Genomic DNA, 19665 nt, shown 5'->3' with positions numbered 1-19665 from the left:
CACATTTATAGTTACTATTCACATACTCTGAGTCATTAGTAAACTGTGGAACAAAACCAAACTCATACCCCTTCATAAGTCCATAGTAACCAGTCTGAAACTGGGTTTAAATGCCATATCACTGTGTCATATTCAAATAACAGGTCCCATTTACAAGCATGCTGAGCACAGACTTCACAATCAGGAGTTGCTACAGCATGGGTGTAACGAGGGCCTGTGATTAAACAGAATACAGCCGGTTTCTTTTAGTATCTCCCCCCCCATCTATTTATCCCAATCCTTCCTTATCCCCAGTCACTGTGAATCCTGATCTCCTAGGAGGTGAGGTTAGGGAACTAACATTCTTGTCCAGAAAGTTGTTGGTTCATGTCCAGCTTTTTCACTTTTTACTTTTTTTACCATGTTTTTTTTAATGTTATTTTTTAGGTTATACTTTTTCAGAGATGCCAAGGGTGCTCCTGGTTTTAGACACTTTACTATGCAGTGTAGAGTCATAGTTCCATAGCCGATTTACAAATATGACTCGGAATACTTGATTAGCAGTTATCACATCAATCACAATTATGTCAGGCTAATTTAATGTATTTTCTAAACAATCCTCGTTGTTCTGAAACACTTTTAACTACTAGCAGGTGGCCAATGTTTCTGATTGCTTGGACTGCCTCTGTAAATTGAGTATGCTTTACTGCTAAGTGCAACCATTCTATTTGGAATTTTCACTAAAAGCAGATGAAGAGTTGACACTAATTGTGGTTGCCGTATGAATGGATTTTTAAATTAAACTTTTTTCTCTTTTGTGTCAAAATATGATAACAAATCTGCTAACTACATTTTATATAAAGAAACACCAAAATATGCACAATGTACAACGTTTTCTCTAGCTGTATTGCTATAAAGTTCAATATTATTCATCTTTTCCATGTTGGATATGCCATTGGCTCTAATTTGGAAGGTCACTGGATAAACATGAACACATTTGGATCTATTTTAATGATCTAAATGGTGGCGGATCCAAAAACTGCCGGTCTTTATTTCCGCATGGGGTTTTCTACCAGAGGTGATTTATAAGCCCATTTATTAACGTCTTACAAAAAATACATTTAAATTAGGTTTGCAAAAAAAAAGGCTTTATAAAAGCAGTATAAAGGTTCATCACTGTTAAAATAGATCCCAGAAGGAATGATCATGGAAGGTTAATACATCTGTGTGGCAATGCGCCCCGACACGGGATATAAACGGGTCTGTGTTTCACGTGTATTTAAAAAGTGTAGATTTGTATTTAGGCACGAGGAGAGCACAAATCACTTCACGTGCTGGTTAAATGTAATATGTGAGCACGGCGTTGCACAGAATTAATTCACGTGCTGGGATTCAAGTGAATAATTAATTAGTAATTGAATCCCAGCACAATAGTATATATAGACGCACATTTCTTGCACTCAGGGTTGGGTGTTCGGAAGAGGAGAACGGGTGAGAGAGAAAGGAGTTAAAATAAGTGATAAGAATAATTATAAGTGTTTTGTACTCACCGTGTTTGTTTGTCTCCGTGCACCGTTTGTTAAGTGTTTAGTCGTTTTGTCTGTCTGTTTATTTTGGCGTCAAGTGCCGTGTCCTGTTTTGTATTCCATTGTTCAAACCTTTTATTTGTTAATAAACGCTGAGTGCAGCCATTGCACTCAGCTCATCATCACCACCGTCTCTGTCTGTGTATTCCTGTCTGGTCTGACGCCACCCACTCTGGCCGTCTTTGTGACACGTGGTGTCATCGTGGGATAGCCGCGCCTCCAAGCGTCAGACCAGGAGGGGTCTGGATTAAAAAAAAAAAAAAAAAAAAAAAAAAAAAAAAGTCAATGGCAGAAGACGCCACAAAATGGCGGGACTGGTTCCTGGAGAATGCTGGGCTGGAGGCCCAGGCTCTGCCCATAGTCGTTCGGGCCCTGTGGATGATGGACAGTGAGAGATGGGAGGCCTATCAGCAGGAACACACCCCAAACACCTTGGAGGAAGGTGTGGAGTTTCTCCTCAGCTACCTGGAGGCAACGATAAACGGAACAGCAGCCCAGGTAGCAGGACCACCAGCAGAGGAGTACCTGCTGTCCCCATCTCCACCAGCAGAGGGTGAATGCCTGCTGGTTTTGCCTCCACAGCCCAAGCGGGAGACAGATAAAGAGGTGAAGGACAGGGAGGAGGAGTGCCGCCTAAGGGCCAGGCATCCACGGCGATGTAACAAGCCATCGTCAGGGTGCCTCCTCTGTGACCAGGATCACCTGTTCGCCCACTGTCCCTTCCGCAGTTATGGGGAGGAGCCTGAGCGTCCACAGCCCAAGCGGGAGGAGCCTGAGCGTCCACAGCCCAAGCGGGAGGAGCCTGAGCGTCCACAGCCCAAGCGGGAGGAGCCTGAGCGTCCACAGCCCAAGCGGGAGGAGCCTGAGCGTCCACAGCCCGAGCGGGAGGAGCCTGAGCGTCCACAGCCCGAGCGGGAGGAGCCCGAACGTCCTACGCCTGAGCGGGAGGAGCCCGAACGTCCTACGCCTGAGCGGGAGGAGCCCGAACGTCCTACGCCTGAGCGGGAGGAGCCCGAACGTCCTACGCCTGAGCGGGAGGAGCCCGAACGTCCTACGCCTGAGCGGGAGGAGCCCGAACGTCCTACGCCTGAGCGGGAGGAGCCCGAACGTCCTACGCCTGAGCGGGAGGAGCCCGAACGTCCTACGCCTGAGCGGGAGGAGCCCGAACGTCCTACGCCTGAGCGGGAGGAGCCCGAACGTCCTACGCCTGAGCGGGGGGAGCCCGAACGTCCACAGCCCAAAAGGGAGGAGTCGGTGCGTCCACAGCCCAAAAGGGAGGAGTCGGTGCGTCCACAGCCCAAAAGGGAGGAGTCGGTGCGTCCACAGCCCAAAAAGAGGGAAGTCGGGGCTTCCACAGCCGTAGGACCCAAGCTGCCAGCAGAGGGAGAATGCCTGCTGGTCCCACCTCCACCAGCAGAGGGTGAATACCTGCTGGTGCCGTCCCAAGAGCCAGAAGGGGAGGAGTTACAGGCTCAACCCCCTGAAAATTTTTGGGGGGGAGAAGGGCAGGATGCTGGTGTCCCCCAGCAGCCTCGAGCTATGCTGCTGAAGGCAGCACGGCGCGCACATGCCCAGCCGCCACAGCAGAGGGAGCCAGCACCGCCACAGCCTCCCTCTGAGTGGCCAGCATCAGCCCCATCGCCTCTACCTCCGCCACCTCCACCGCAGTGGGAGGACTGCTTGCCCCTCCCACCTCCACCAGCAGAGGGTGAATACCTGCTGGTCCCACCTCCACCAGCAGAGGGTGAATGCCTGCTGGTTCCACCTCCACCAGCAGAGGGTGAATGCCTGCTGGTTCCACCACCGCCAGGAGCAGAGGAGCTGGAGCTGCCTCTGCCTCCACCACCGCCAGGAGCAGAGGAGCTGGAGCTGCCTCTGCCTCCGCCACCGCCCGGAGCAGAGGAGCAGGAGCTGCCTCTGCTGCCCGTACCTCCGCAGGGAGTACGGTGGCCGGAGCCCCAGAAAGGGGAGCTGCCGGCCACGAAGGGGGAGGAGGTCTGGAGACCACCAACCCCAGCAGCAGTTTCGCTGCCGGAGATCGTGGGGGAGGTCCGGAGACCTGCTCCCACTGCAGCTTCTTCGCTGCCGGCAGTACTGTGGTCGGAGCCCCACCAAAGGGAGCTACCGGCTACAAAGAAGGGGGACGAGGTCTGGAGACCACTTTCCCCAGCAGCAGTTTCGCTGCAGGAGTTCTTGTGGCCGGAGCCCCACAGGAGGGAGCTGCCGGCTACGAAGAAGGGGGAGGTCGGGGGACCACCTGCCCCCGCAGCTTTTTCGCTGCAGGACGGGACCAACAGGCTGTCAGCCGTGCCACTACCGGCAGGGGTGCTGACAGCATGGCCAGCCATGGGCCCACTGAAGCCTCCCTTCCCAGCCCGAGACTTTGTCCTGGACTGCTGGGTTTTTAAGGGGGGAGGTGGCCGTTGAGGCCATGTGTGCTGCGCACAAGGGGGGGTATATGTGGCAATGCGCCCCGCCCCTGTGTGCATTTGTGTGTTTTGTGTTGTATGTTGCGTGTGTTAATGTTGGTGTATAGATTGGTACACAGGATATAAACGGGTCTGTGTTTCACGTGTATTTAAAAAGTGTAGATTTGTATTTAGGCACGAGGAGAGCACAAATCACTTCACGTGCTGGTTAAATGTAATATGTGAGCACGGGGTTGCACAGAATTAATTCACGTGCTGGGATTCAAGTGAATAATTAATTAGTAATTGAATCCCAGCACAATAGTATATATAGACGCACATTTCTTGCACTCAGGGTTGGGTGTTCGGAAGAGGAGAACGGGTGAGAGAGAAAGGAGTTAAAATAAGTGATAAGAATAATTATAAGTGTTTTGTACTCACCGTGTTTGTTTGTCTCCATGCACCGTTTGTTAAGTGTTTAGTCGTTTTGTCTGTCTGTTTATTTTGGCGTCAAGTGCCGTGTCCTGTTTTGTATTCCATTGTTAAAACCTTTTATTTGTTAATAAACGCTGAGTGCAGCCATTGCACTCAGCTCATCATCACCACCGTCTCTGTCTGTGTATTCCTGTCTGGTCTGACGCCACCCACTCTGGCCGTCTTTGTGACAATCTGTCAACAGCACCCTTTGTTCCACAATATAAAAATGGATGACCTCCTCCACACTCCATTTCCATGAAAATGTGTTTGTTTGAATGGCTGCCTAGATTGTCCATACATGTAATCCAACACATTTATCCAGCACTAAACATTCATTTGATTTTATATAATAATACTTAGCTTGGCATTCATTATAAAAAAATACTTTTCACCACTTAAAACCAAGCCACTACAATCTGTAACACATCTTTGTAAAATGTAAATTAAATAGACCCAGAATATTTTGTTCAATATTCTCCTGTTGTTATTCTCAGTTTGATCCTTCTACTAAGATGGTTGACCCCCCCTGCCCCCCCCCCCCCACTTCCAGAATTTTATCCCCCACCCCCACCCCCACCCTAAGGCCATCAAAATTAATGACTCCCCTCCCCATTTCTGACAACTTCTGACTGTAAGCTCGGTCCTGTTTTCAGTGCTACTCGGTTCTTTCTTTCTCACAGAAGCAGTGTTGTGAATGAAAGTGACTAGAGATGGCATCTCTGGATTGTCACCAAGGTTAACACCATCTTATTAAGTGTCTATTCATTTCTGCTGTTTCCGAAGCTGGCATAACATTCCTGTTTTGCAATTGCTTGGGCTGAAAAGGTGATACATGCATCTGCATTAAATCGTGAATACTGGTGATTCGTTGTTTTTTTGTTTTGCTTACCTTGCCAGCCAATTTGGTTTGTTTAAGAGTCATTTGTCATGCCTTTTAGTTACAGCACGTTTTGTTTTCTTGAACATTTCTGCCAGAGAGTGTTGCCAGAATGCTGAACAATTGTGTTTTATTATTAAGTGGTTTGCTGTGCTTTATTAAGAAATAACATACAGATTGTTTGTAATTGGTGTAAAATCCTTGGTTTGTCATTATTAACCCTTCAAAATGTTACCTGGTTAACCACCACAGAGAATATTGGGAGGCTAAATGAATCTAATGGGGTGGTTTGTCTATATTCCTGGCATTTGCTGTCAAAAGTGTTTTTTAATAACGTATGTGAAAAAGGAATGTAATATTAATAGATGTTGCAGAGGGACCCTCTTCACATACACACAGAAAGTACAGTACACACACACTCACTCTGTCACTGTATGTGTGTGTCACTAAGTGAGGGAGGGGGCTGTTAGGAGGAGCTGAGAGAGATGGGCATACGCAGGGAGCTCAGGCAGTTGCATCATTCAGAGGACTTACCAGCTTGCACAACTTCTTTTTGGGTGCACAAGGGTGTTTGTGCAGCAGGAACTAAGATTGATTTGGGTCCCTGTGTCTATCTGTCTATGAGTTTGTATATGCTTTAGTTTTTTATTCTAAGATGATTTTTTTAATGATACCTGCCCTCACACGGTGCTGAGAGCGTCTCTCCTAGTTATGCTTTTCTCTTGTGATTGAGATTATTGTCAGGGAGCTCGGAGTTTAGCATAGGGATTTCCTCAGAGATCTCACAATGCAATCTTTAGCTGGGCGCTTTGACATGGTGCATATAATAACATAGAAACAAATTAGGTAAGTACTTCTTTTTATTACTTAAAAAATACAGTATATAAAATTATGTTTATTGTATAATGTGTACTGGTGTAATTAAAAAGAAATACTGAAACAAGCAAAAAAAAAGTTTTGTTATTCTTCATTCCTGTATAGTAGGAGAAGCAGATCTGGTCTTGATAATACCTGAACTCAATTAGGCATATTATAGAGAAGCTCAATTGGGCCCAGTTCAACTTTGAGCTCAAACTACTATGCAATAGGATTCTCCAGCAATGGTACCCACTCATATATATATATATATATATATATATATATATATATTATACACATTATTATCTGCTAGCATGCACTAGCCTATCGCCACCTACTGACCACAATTTACAGTGGTGTTTTATCTGCCACATTAAAGGAGTTCTTATCAATGATTAGAAATCCATTAAAAAGTGCTGAGAATCTTTTTTTTTTTTTTTTTTTAACGTTAATTCGGGATACGCAAACATTTAAAATACAACGCTGCAGATAAATTGCTGCATCCTTGGCACCTTGGCTGTAGGTCACAATTTCTAGACCATTGGAATGAAATTATTAATTAAGTTGATTAATTACTATTAGTCATTTCAAACAATAAGAACTAATACAGAAATACTCATTTAAAAATAAACACACAATTTACAAGCCCAGTAGTTCAGTGATTGCATTTAAAGTTTGCAATGTAATAGTTAAACAAGCTCATCCTACATCATCTCATAGTTGAAATCAATTGAAGATTAAAAGGTATGGCATTCCACAGTGAAAGACCAACATGAGCAAATCGCCCAGACTTAATTCTGCATTTAGGCAGAGACAATAATCTAACTCTACACACTCAACTCAAGGCATGACACACACAGTGCAGGGCTGGTACCATTACGATAAGATAACATGACACTGCCACATCAAAATAATCTGGCATACAGACAGAGTGATTTATGATTCAAGACATCAATCTTTTTAATCCAGACAAGCCAAGCAGAGAACAAAATTTTCAATTGAGGAAAAAGTGGGACCTGAGGCAAGGATTTGATTTTACAAGCAATGCTTTAAAATCCATGTCCCACGTGGGGGGCAGTGTGGAGTAGTGGTTAGGGCTCTGGACTCTTGACCGGAGGGTTGTGGGTTCAATCCCCAGTGGGGGACACTGCTGTTGTACCCTTGAGCAAGGTACTTTACCTAGATTGCTCCAGTAAAAACCCAACTGTATAAATGGGTAATTGTATGTAAAAATAATGTAATATCTGTATAATGTGAGATCTTGTAACAATTGTAAGTCGCCCTGGATAAGGGCGTCTGCTAATAAATAAATAATAATAATAATTAGTAACTTTAACATGGTACCTGGTCCTCCTGTATTGTGCTGAGACTCTTGGTTGTTCACTTGTTTTGTTCTTTTAGGGTTAATCCCAAGGTGAACCAAGCCTACAGGGTTTTATATTAGTGGTTGAGGATAAATGCTCCTTTACTGATAACTGAGATTAGGTAACAGGATACAGAAGCTAATGTCCTTCTATAGCATTGTCTGCATTGACCAAGTGGGACTAAAAAACAACCAGACAAACCAGCAATCTTCAGCAGGAGACAAAGGGAGATCCGAGGCTAGAAATGTGTTTTAAAACTTTGGTTAGCACTTCTTAATGTTTCTATTATAAATGAAGGAAATCTTCTTAATTAATGACCGCAAAGAAAAAAAATAATTAAATAGAAAGCTGTGTCACGGTTTCTGGTTATTTAAAATATACTTAAATTGAACCATTTTTCATTGCATCTATATTTTTGTAAGTTTAAAAGTGTAAAGCTCACCATATCAGTTCATGGTTTTTATCCAATATATCTATACATTGTCTACCCTTTTGCCTGTTAGCCTTTTTGCCTGATAGAAGTGGGACGTAGTTCAAAATATGGCGATACTGTTATAGGGACACCTTGCTCAAAGACTGATTCAAAATCCCATTTGAAATACTATAAAAAAAGCCAAACCATTTATTTTGTGTTATTAAAATTGAATTGTTTTCTCTAGAACTTAGTGTATGATATAGAAAATATCATAATGGTCTATATAATATAATGGTCTACGACATGCATGTAGGACAATGCTGCTGCTGTACCCTTGAGCAAGGTACTTTACCTAGATTGCTCCAGTAAAACCCCAACTGTATAAATGGGTAATTGTATGTAAAAATAATGTGATATCTTGTAACAATTGTAAGTCCCCCTAAGAAATAAATAATAATAAGAGTTAACAATACATCAGTAACTGTGGGTGTTCTGTAGGAGGGACTGACAGCTAGGATTGGTTCCCACAGCTGTCACTCAAACCTTGTTTGGGTTTTACTGTTGGGAGTGCCTGTTGGTTGTACAATTATTTATTTACTTTTTTTAAAGTAGAATTTTCTGTAGAAAAGCCTACTTGGCCAAAATCAAAAGGCTGCCCCTTTAAGGATTATGGCATGACTTTCCAATACGTTTTTTTTTACAAAAATAAAAGCGAAAAGCTCTTTAAAACAGAAAGTCTCCTGTAATTAGTAGGTAGACATCATGAGCGCATTACATTTGCATTGTTCCTACCACTCTCCTGTTGAGTGAAGAGGTAGTGTATTTGTAAGTACAAGCACGCCCCAGCCCTGAATTAATCTCTCTTGCCATGCTACTGACCCATTGAGAAGACGCTGCTCCTTGGAATACATTGTGGGAGAGAAGTAGAGAAGCATGGGAAACAAAATTACTTCACAGTAGTTATCTCCTAGGAGTTTTGCGGTGGGAGGGGAGCCAAGATAGGCCAATTGGCTCACGACTGGCTTGACAAATGTAATTTATGTAATACTTCCATGTTTTGTTTGATGTAGCTGAGGTGCTTTCACTGGAGTGCAGGAGCTCCTCTTCAGTTCTAGTGGCCTGTCAGATATAATGCAATCTAGGCGAAATCAACAAAGAGGATGCTGGCAATTACGAATGTAAAGACACTGATATTGAAGTGATGGGAATAATACTCCCATTGCATTGATCCATTTGTTACTATGAGTTTAATAGAACACACCTGAGCTTGTTACCTGTACACTTACCTGGCTAATCAAGCTCGTATTAAAAACATGGAATGGGTGAAACTGCTATGCCACAGGTGTCTCATTTCTATCCCTATCTTACATATGTCTAATAACCTTAACAAATAACAAGACACTCTATGCTTTCAGCATGGTGTACCGCAGTTTGTTTTTACAAGGGGAAATCTTGAATCCTGGCTGTCTCTTAGAATTAAGGAAATCTTTTGGAAGCCTAAAAAAAGGGATGCCATTTTGAATATAGGGAGAGCTAAGAAAGGAATATGTCTAGATATGCTGACCTATAAAATGAAGAATCTAAAACTGGGGCAATAATATATTGGCGGGAATGAATGATGCATCACCATTCATTCTCAGAATTTTACCATCACAATAAGCTTCTTTAAATGTGCCTCTAACTGCTACAGTGAATAAATACAAGTAAATGCTAGACTGTCCTTGGATAAAAATGATGGCAATCCCTGTAATAATGTAAATAGGTAATCTCTATCATTCAGAAAGGAGACACTGTCAATGGAATGAAATAAATAATTTATTAAATTGACAGATAAACATGCTATGACTGAGTACATTGATATTTGAGTTTGGCCCATGGCCTTGCCCATGAGAGCTCATTAGCTGCCCTTATGCTGGCAAACTGGTGAATGAAGTATATGAATTAGATTAATTTCTAATGCCAGCGGGCAGGACAAGTGGCACTTGAGGCCCACCTTCCCCCTAGATAAGGCACGCTGCATGGTGAAGGCAGGGGAGGAGGGGGACGAAACAAAAGAATGAATGATAAGGGCCGTAGATGAAGTTGGGAGATTTCACCTTCATATTTAATATTGGCAAGATTTCTCCTGTGCCAATTTAACCGGTCCAGATTTGTAAAAAAAAAGCCAAAATAATTGGAGAAAAGCAAATACTGAACATATGAGACACACTGTCGTGCAGTGGGCAGCTGGAGAATTATTTTGGAACTCTGAAGCAGTTGGAGAAACAATAAGGATGTTGGAGAAGGGTAAAACGAATACTGTACTGTAAGGAGCCTTGTTAGAATTAGGTTTGTGCGCAACACATGTGTTGTGTGTGAAACCAAAAAATATACTGAACTTAATAAATCTTACATGCAACTCTGTGGGTGAAGGCTGAATGATTATTATTATTATTATTATTATTATTATTATTATTATTATTATTATTATTATTATTATTTATTTATTAGCAGACGCCCTTATCCAGGGCGACTTACAGTTGTATACAAAAAATACATATCAAGAATTACAGTACAATTAAGAGCAAGATACAATATACAATGACTTCAGTCCTAATAACAGCAAATACAAAACACAGTACGATTTGATATGGGGGTAGTTCAAGAGCAGATAACAGTGTTGATAGTTACATCAGGGTTAGATATGAGTGCAAGTGAAATACAAAATACTACAGATTGGGTTAAGTGGAGGATTAAATACAGTAAAATAGGGAATAGACAAATGCAAGTTAAAGTGCATTAAAGGCAGAGTGCTATTAGTCCAGAAGGGAAGAGTTGAGTTTTACAGGTGTTGTCTGAAGAGGTGTGTCTTGAGGAAGCGCCAGAAGGTGGTCAGGGACTGGGCAGTCCTGACATCCATAGGAAGGTCGTTCCACCACTGCGGGGCGAGGGTGGAGAAGGAGCGGGCTCTGGAGGCAGGGGAGCATAGAGGAGGTACAGCCAGTCTTCTACTGCAGGCGGATCGGAGAGGTCGGATAGGGGTGTAGGGAGAGATGAGGGTATGGAGGTAGCTGGGTGCCGCTGGTCAAGGCATCAGTAGAGTACAAGAGTCTTGAACTGGATGCGAGCGGTGATCGGGAGCCAGTGGAGTGAGTGGAACAGTGGAGTAGCGTGGGAGAAGCGAGGCAGAGAGAACACTAGTCGAGGAGTGGAGTTCTGGATGAGCTGGAGTGGACTGGTGGCGGACGCAGGGAGGCCAGCCAGGAGGGAGTTGAATTATTAATTTATACTGGTCTACCCTTGCTCCTCCACCTACAGAAAAGAAGCCTTACAAAACCCAATGTTCCTGAGGTGAAAAGCAGGAGAAACTACCAGATTAGCCCTCTGAGTCACTGTGACGGAAATATAATGAGTTCTGGTTGTAAATCTCCCTCTCGACCTGTGAGGATACGAAGTAGCGAAAGGGAAAGGCTTTGGACAGGTTGTCCTGACAGTTCATTCCCTGGGTCAGGAAGTCAATCAGCCTGGAAAAAGACGAGACTCCAGTGCGAGAATGTATTGACCTAGAAGGTAAACGAGGTAGCAGCTGCAGGCAATAGAGTCAGCTGTAATCGTTTACCAAGGGGTCATGCATAATCGCATAAAAGGGGCTGGAGAATTGTAAATCTTTTCCTTTGCTTGGGTTTTTGTTACGAGGAAACTGGAATGACCGGGAGATTGACCAAAATAAATAACGAAAGGAGTTTGTGAGTGTTTTGTTTGTTTGTTTGTCTGTTCAGTAATTGTCTGTGTTTGTTATCACTAGACGGCTAAACACAGATCCGGAGCTGTCGCCAAGGGCCAGCACGAAACCGGATCATCACTGCACTACCGTCACGAATAAACATTGTTATCAGCACTTGTTTCACTAATAGCACGTATTATATTGTACTTCACCACAAGCACTGAGAGCACTCACTTTGGAACAGTGATCGTGTGTGTCTAATTGTGTGTGTTTTGTACCGTGTCTATTATTTGCGGGACTGCAACCCTTTGTTTTATTACTGTGCAATACACATTGTTGTGTATTGCCAGCTCTTTATTATTTACTGGCGGGTCATCAGACCATTAGATTATAAACCATTAAAACAATCATTTTCACCCGTACTTTGTTGTCTGTGCGTTCTTGGAATTACTGTATCCGCACTGCACCTGCTATACACCTGTTACCACTTACCACTGCTAATACCTCATACCGATGTCCATATGTGCAAAGTACAGTAGCTAACGGAAGTATTCGATAAACTTTGAGCCTGTCTGAGCAAAACAACACATTGATTTTGACAAATGCAAGTTGAAATCAATAGCACTTTTCATGTCTCTATTTTCAGCCTGAAGAAACCATCAGCCACTTATAGTCCACAGTGATGGTATTTTAAACTGGAGCAAATATGAAAGCAATAACGCCCAACATGGTTGTCAAGTGAATCAGGCAGAATGGTTCTAAAAGCTACAGTATGCTGTTATGGCGACATTTCTACACAGATTGGAACACTTGTGAGATTGCTCCCTTTATTCCTCCCATTTTATAATACTGGTTCAGATTTGGTGCCTTTGTTGCTGCGATCAGTTACTGGTTTGTATTGGTTCATCACATTGTAATATCATTTGTATGTCAAGGTATGTGTTTATTGTGATACCACTCTACCAAAGGCAAATCTTGTGGCCATAATACAGGATCATTGCATTGTACTACTGCATTGCCATTCCAGATCATTTGGTAAGGGTTATGCACTAGGGAAGGCATTGGCTAAAACATTTACCCACTTGGCTTTCTATCGCATTGTTTTACTTCAGTACTTATGATTGACAGAGTCAATTGTTTTTTTTTTTCAATGTCTTCATTAATAAACTTAATCTAATTTTTTTTTTCATATGAATCTTATTTTTTCTTCATTAATATTTTATTGTTGACTTCCATTCTATATACAACCTATTGTATCGATATAGTGTATGCATATCTTTGGCAAGGGTGAAACGTTTAGGAACAATTCTAACATGGAAAATGTTTACACGTTTAAACTATTAACATCCCTACCCCGTCCCAATGAATATTTGGTTTCCCAAGCAGTAACAAATGCCTCTAGCTATAAATATGAGCATTAAGGTTTAGTGTTGGTTGAAATGTTCAGACTGCTAACCACTAACTTATGCTGAGCAGCAGCTTTAGTTTGAACTGTTTTAGGTACAGAATGATTTTTTTACAGGTAGCCATTACCACAGTTAAACATTAAAATATCAGCCATTAGCTATGATAAGTGATGTAAGTATGTGGTCATATGGGTTATTCAGCCATCCTTGTGGAACTACTGTACTCAAAGCAAAGTTAATAGTGCATCTATATATTTCTAGAAAGAAACTTACCTTCAAACCAATTAGATAAGAGCACATGCTATTTATTTTTTTACCTGATTCTTCGATCGTTTGTCATCTTGGTTTGTCGCCCCCTTCCCCTTCTCCCACCCTTCTTTACCTTCTCCACCTCTCAGCTGGCTTTGCCTATTAGAGAGTCGTTACATTATGCACACTGTTACTCACCTTCCCTTACTGAACTGTGAGCGGGTATTCTAAACACTAGGTGACACTAGGTCATTATAATTTCCTTCAGATAAAAAAAAAAACCAAAACCATTCCACCCTGGCCCTCAACTTAAGTAGTCATTTCCTTGCTCACTGTGAACTTTAATTTGTGAAATAACTCACATGACTGGGAACAGTTATCAAGCAATGGAAAAAAGTTATCTTAAAAGAAATCATTAATTCTTGTCAAAATGTGCCTCATTAACTGTGGTGGGTGGGGGTGTTATGTTATTCATAAAGATTATTTTCTAATTTACTGCATCAGTTTGAAGGAAATTTGTCTCCCTCCCCATGGACAACTCTATGCAGACTTTAAATTGCAGCCTAAAAAAATGTGAACTAAATCCAAACTAATGAAGAATTTAACAAAAAAGGCTTGAGAATCGAATTTGAGGTTCACACAGTTCTAATTTAAATATATTTTAATAGTGTAATCAACATAACTCATGGAGATTCTTTTTAATGTGTCTAATTTTGCAAAATTCATCTGTGCATTGAAGTGCAGCTTCTCAATCCATGCCACCTGGCTGGATATTTTTCATGGGAGACCTATGCTCTGCCAAGAACCCATTACTTGAATATATTAACACTGAGGGCTACATTTTCTATGCTATGTACTCCAGTTTGTCATTAGCACATTTTTTCAGAAATCAGAAACACACCCAATAAAGTTACCAAACTATTAAGTATTAAGTTGTTTCTTATTCATTTTAGACGTTCAATGGGTTTTTTTTTCCCATTCAGAAAAAAATTGCTCTAATGACAATTTGGTATAAATAGTTTTGAGAATCTAGACCTAAGTACACACATTCATCAACACATGACTGTGAACTGTGAACACGTAACCATGAAACGAAATGTTATGCTCTTTATATATACCAGGGATGTAATAGCCTATTGTAATTTATCAAACATAGCAATTTCAAGTTTGATAGTAAGAGTCCCATTGAGTAACACTTTGAGTCATGCAGTTTGTCTAAATCAGCTCAGCTCAGACTAATCTCAATTTCCTTGCAAAGCTGTGTGTGTGAGAGAGATATTGTAGCTGCTTTCATGTTCAGTGGATCTGGCGTTAGGTAGTTCATCCATTACTTAATTGCAGTATATTAATTTTTCACTTACAGTAAAGGCAAACTTGCTCACACCTCAACAAGTATGCCTTAGTTAGTCACCAAAGGGTTCACCTAAACACTTCACTTACATTTGACAGCTGTAAATTCCTTAAGAAAGAGCTACTGATATAACACCCCACCCTTGATGACTCTGATTTCAATGTTGAACTTCTCATTTTTCAGTGGTGTTGACTGGGTTGTCAGCCAATGACATAGCTCAATTTTTACCAATCAATTTGCTGATGAAACGGTCAAGAATCTTCACATCAGTTTCCCTATTAACAGCATCTAACCTAATAAGATCACAGGGAGGCGATGAATGGGTAACTCTCATAAATGGTCACCCGGTTGAGATGTCATGACACTAGTGTCCTGTAGATTTCTGTCTGATCCACACTCACGCATAGTTGATGCGACCTTGAGTTGGTGACACTGCAACAGCTTCTTCTCTCAAAAATAAGGTACCTACCAGAAAATATCTTTTATCAGTTTATTCTTCAGGACTGGCGAAATCTGTCTTGAATAGTCTATTTAATATCAGCTTAATTGACATGGAAGGGGCATACATTTCATACTGCAATCAATCTGTTTTTGTTACAGGGCCTATTGTGCACTTCAAAGCAAAACTGATTACTTAAGGCCCTTGAGGTGAAAACCTTCCCATTTCTCTCTGATCTGATCAGATCTGGCTGAAAGTGGGTTTGGTACAATAAATGCTTCAGCTCACAAGCTTGTGCTAGTGACGTCAATGTTACCAGTATTGAGAACAGCATAAAGTGGCACTCAAAATAGTGTGGATTTATCTCATGAATGGGTTTTGTCCTTGAGGTGGTGCTGCACAAACTATGTACTGTATAACATTATTCAGTAAATGGATGAAATTCATAAAACAGTGTTTAATAGTTATTTGACAATGGTCAATACACTCAGTCATAAATTCTGTATTAAACTGCGAGAGCAAGGATCTGCTAGTCTGTGCAGTATAAAATTGATCAGAATCCAATAGTCTCTTCTTGTTTTTAACATATTTTGATTGTTTCTTTCTACAGGTTTCCTTGAGAATAATAAGAGATGGAAACTGGTAGTGTGTCACATGGAAGGCTTCTTTGTGGTCTGGATCCAATCAGACTGTAGCATTGAGTTCCTTTCTTCACTGGAACGTTCCTCTTGCTGTGATTGCCATGTACCCCTATTCAAACAAACATTTCAGTTAACGCCCCAAAAGTACTGATTTATAGGTTACAATGTCTTGGGAAACCTTAGAGGACATGATCCAGAACTGCTCAGAGCTTGGTTCACAATCCTGCAACATCACTGGACTCAATAAAACCTTGAACGACACTGGGAGCCAGAGGCTCTTTGTCACTGAGGAACTTCTTCTGAAGTTTCTAGGGCCTAAGAGATCTTCTTTCTTCCTGCCCATCTCCCTAGCCTACCTGCTCATTTTCATCTCAGGTGTGGCAGGGAACCTTCTTACCTGCACAGTGATTGCCAAGCACAAGAAGATGAGAACACCTACCAACCTCTATCTTTTCAGCTTGGCCATTTCAGACCTCTTGGTCCTGCTTTTCGGGATGCCTCTAGAGACCTATGAAATGTGGCAGAACTATCCTTTTCCATTTGGCGCAGGAGGCTGTTATTTCAAAACCTTCCTTTTTGAGACTGTTTGCTTCGCATCAGTCCTTAACGTCACGGCTCTCAGCGTGGAAAGGTATGTTGCGGTGGTCCACCCACTCAAGACCAAATATGTCATGACCAACACCCATGCCAAGAGGGTCATCACTACTGTTTGGGTCATATCTTTGGTCTGTGCTATTCCCAACACATCTCTCCATGGGATGTACTACTTCTACCTCCCCACTCTAGAGAAAATCGAAGAGTCGGCTATGTGCATGTTACTGAAGCCTAGGTGGATCTATAACCTGGTGATCCAGATCACTACAGTCTTCTTCTACTTCATCCCCATGACTATCATCAGTGTCCTCTACCTGATGATAGGCTGCCGTCTCAACAGAGAGAGGAAGTTCCCAGTTGGCAAGCTGGGGAAGAACTGCAGCACCAAAACCAGCTGGAAGATCCACTTGGAGAGTGGGAGAAGGAGGCAGATCACCAAGATGTTGTGTAAGTTGCTACTTAGCTTTCTACTTATACTTGGTTGTGTTTTTGCCTCCATTTCTTCCATTAAGTCATTCTCTTTGACTCATCTAATTTCATTTCCATATTATTTTATAGTTGAATTTTAATGCCAAAACCTGTATTTCTTTTTTTGGGAGATAACGTGCAGTTTTTTTTAACAGTTTTTCTTTTTCCTTAGGGAATCTAGCAAATACGTCTGTGTTGTATGAATAATCTTCTCAGTCTTTTTTTAGAGGTTGTAAATTGAGTGCTTTGTGAAACATTTTCTCATTAGAGACAAATGCGTTCTGTTTGTAATTTTACTTATTTGAAATAGAAAAGAAGGAAACAGCTGTCGACTTGAAAGAGCTATGAGTCACAACCTAATAGCTTAAATATGTGGAGCTGAGTATGTTGAATTGTAATGAACAAGTATGAGCACGAACTGTCAGCTTCAATAACTCAACATCATTCCCTCACCAACCTCCTGTAATAGCTTTCCTTTAACCAAAATAAATTGTGACAAATATACAGGACACTTCTGGAATATCTATTGTTCAAATATTTCCTTAACCTAATCTTAAAATAAAATAATGACCTGTTTCCCTTTCTCTAAAGGCAACTAAACTATAGATATTTCACTTTCTTCAGTGCAACAAACTAGCCTACTCTTAAACTGTTTAAAAATAAATTAAAATTAACAAGAAAATTAAGTTTATTAATGCTAAAAAAAAGAGAAAGTACATTCACACAAGCCAGACCCAAACCCATTTTTACACATAGCAATGGATTATGCAATGGATAACAAATACAATGGAATTGTATATTAAACCATAAAGCGGAGCATGCCCCCTAGTGATGCAAAGTATATGTGTGAAAATACAAGCTATGCTCATGGAACAATGCCTTATTCTCTCTATCACCAATTTCACAGTTTCAGTAGACGTTACTGTTAAATCTCCTTGGGTTCTGGCTTTATTGTTTTGGAGCGCTTAATATATTACACTTTGCAAGCAGGATACATTCTTTGTTAAGCTGGGATTTATAAAATCATTAATGAAAAACATTTATGCTGCACTCAGGAAATACTGCAGGAATTACAGGCACATAAACAATTGTGATCTTAATGGATGTTTACTACCCGATAAAACAAACAAAAAAAACCTTAGGAAATGAGAGAAAGAGAGAGTAGGAGAGAAACACATTGTAAATGTTCCGGATACAGATGGTCACAGAAATGATGAAAACACAGGGAAAGCTCATATTTCTATTATGTTGCTGAGAAGCAAAAAAAAAAAAAAAAAAACAGCTCTGGCTGTACTGTAATTGGGATTTAATGCCTTTCCTTCTTTCTTCTGTTTTCCCAGGTGTAGTAGTGGTGGTATTTGCCATCTGCTGGGCTCCTTTCCACACAGACCGACTGCTGTGGAGCTTCATCACTCAGTGGACGGACTTCATGCACAAAGTATTCCAGTACGTGCATGTCATCTCGGGGATCTTTTTCTACCTGAGCTCCGCGGTCAACCCTGTCATCTACAACCTGCTCTCCACCCGCTTCAGAGAACGCTTCAGAGAACTTGTGTGCAGTAACCAGGAGTCCAGTGTCTCCCGCAGCAGCTCCCCAGCTATCTCCAAGATCCGGAAGAGCCCAGCACTGGTTTACCATGTGCCAACCAAACAGGATGCTCCAAAGTTCCTCCAGCCTTCTGTGAGCTGGGAACATGAGGACGAAACCACTTATATCTAAAGAAGAGACATTTGCCATTACCTTATTGAGGGAACTATAGTAGGTTCATTAGGGTTAGTCAATGCAGAGTTTGATACTCATGGTGGAATTTTGCAATCATAGAATCCAGTAGTGGGAAATTCATAATGTTCTTTATAATGCAGCTAATGTTTTAAATTCATAAAAAGCAGGTGCCAGTAAGTGTTCTCCTCTTTCAAGAGATCACACTTAAAGCAAGAGTTATCCAACCAGTTATTAGTCTCCTCTGAAGACTAAATTTAGTAATGGAGTGAAGAGTGCATGTGAACCAGTTAGTCTGGTTGCAAGGAATGCCAACTTGACGCTGCATTGTCTTTTAAGAAGCATGCCTTGAGAAACACCAGAAAAAAAGAACTAGATCTTTTTTTGCCTCTTTTAAAGTCTGTATCATTTAATGTACCTCCATTGAACTTAAGCCTCCAAGACACAACCAGGACCATAATTAAACACCCCACCCTTGTTTAGCTCCAAACATGTAAATGGAATGTAAATATAGACTGCTTGTTTTTCTGTCGTCGACATTTCAAAGAGATATTTTATTTTTATTTTTTATTTGGAACAGGAAACACTACTAAGAAAAAGGCCAGCAAAGCTGCTGTTGTTTCAAATGACAATGTATAGCCTACAGTATCTCTATGATATAACTACATACTCATTTTTTGTGTTTTATACATCTAAAGTAGTTTTATTGTCAAAATAGTGTTTAACAGTTGTTTTTAGTGTTTGCTTGTGTAAGTTATCTTGCATCATGATTTGTGAACTGTTTGTTTTTATCTGCCTCTTGAACAATTTTAAACATGTAAAAGAATAAAAGTACAGGTAACTTTTTTTTATTTTTTATTAGTTAGGATTAGAGTGCCGTTAGTGTATTTGTGAAAGTTAAACCTTATAATTTCTTAATGAAAAAAAAAAAAAATTTAAATGACTTTTAGTGATTACAAATAACTGGTAGCCTACATGTGTTGATGCTAATCATGCTGTTTGCTCAGTAACTTGTTCACAATCTCCTGGCTTTGTTAGAGAAGAGAGCATCATGCCTGTATTGTTTGTTATTATTTGCTGGAATAAAGTTGCTGAAAGTAATCAGTCTGCATCCAGTAGTTTGATTTCTA

At 41.2% G+C, this 19665-nt stretch overlaps 1 protein-coding gene across 2 annotated transcripts; it reads left to right on the top strand.

The window, feature by feature from the left end:
- The first annotated feature begins 5821 nt into the window (after positions 1 to 5821).
- On the top strand, positions 5822 to 19630 carry LOC117425521 (neuromedin-U receptor 2-like). Of its 2 annotated transcripts, none has more exons than XM_058993334.1 (3): positions 5822 to 6173; positions 15723 to 16794; positions 18156 to 19630. In XM_058993334.1, the coding sequence occupies exons 2-3, from the start codon at positions 15918 to 15920 to the stop codon at positions 18533 to 18535; spliced, it is 1257 nt and encodes a 418-aa protein (XP_058849317.1). In that variant the 5' UTR covers positions 5822 to 6173; positions 15723 to 15917; the 3' UTR covers positions 18536 to 19630. The 2 variants fall into 2 exon arrangements, with proteins under 2 accessions (XP_058849317.1, XP_058849316.1); XM_058993333.1 differs by lacking the exon at positions 5822 to 6173 and adding an exon at positions 11626 to 11689.
- The last annotated feature ends 35 nt before the right edge of the window (positions 19631 to 19665 follow it).

Source organism: Acipenser ruthenus, chromosome 20 (genome assembly GCF_902713425.1).
Source record: "Acipenser ruthenus chromosome 20, fAciRut3.2 maternal haplotype, whole genome shotgun sequence".
In the NCBI taxonomy this organism is placed as follows: Eukaryota; Metazoa; Chordata; class Actinopteri; order Acipenseriformes; family Acipenseridae; genus Acipenser; species Acipenser ruthenus.
Note: the sequence above shows the minus strand (reverse complement) of the source record. Positions and strands in the feature narration are given on the sequence as shown.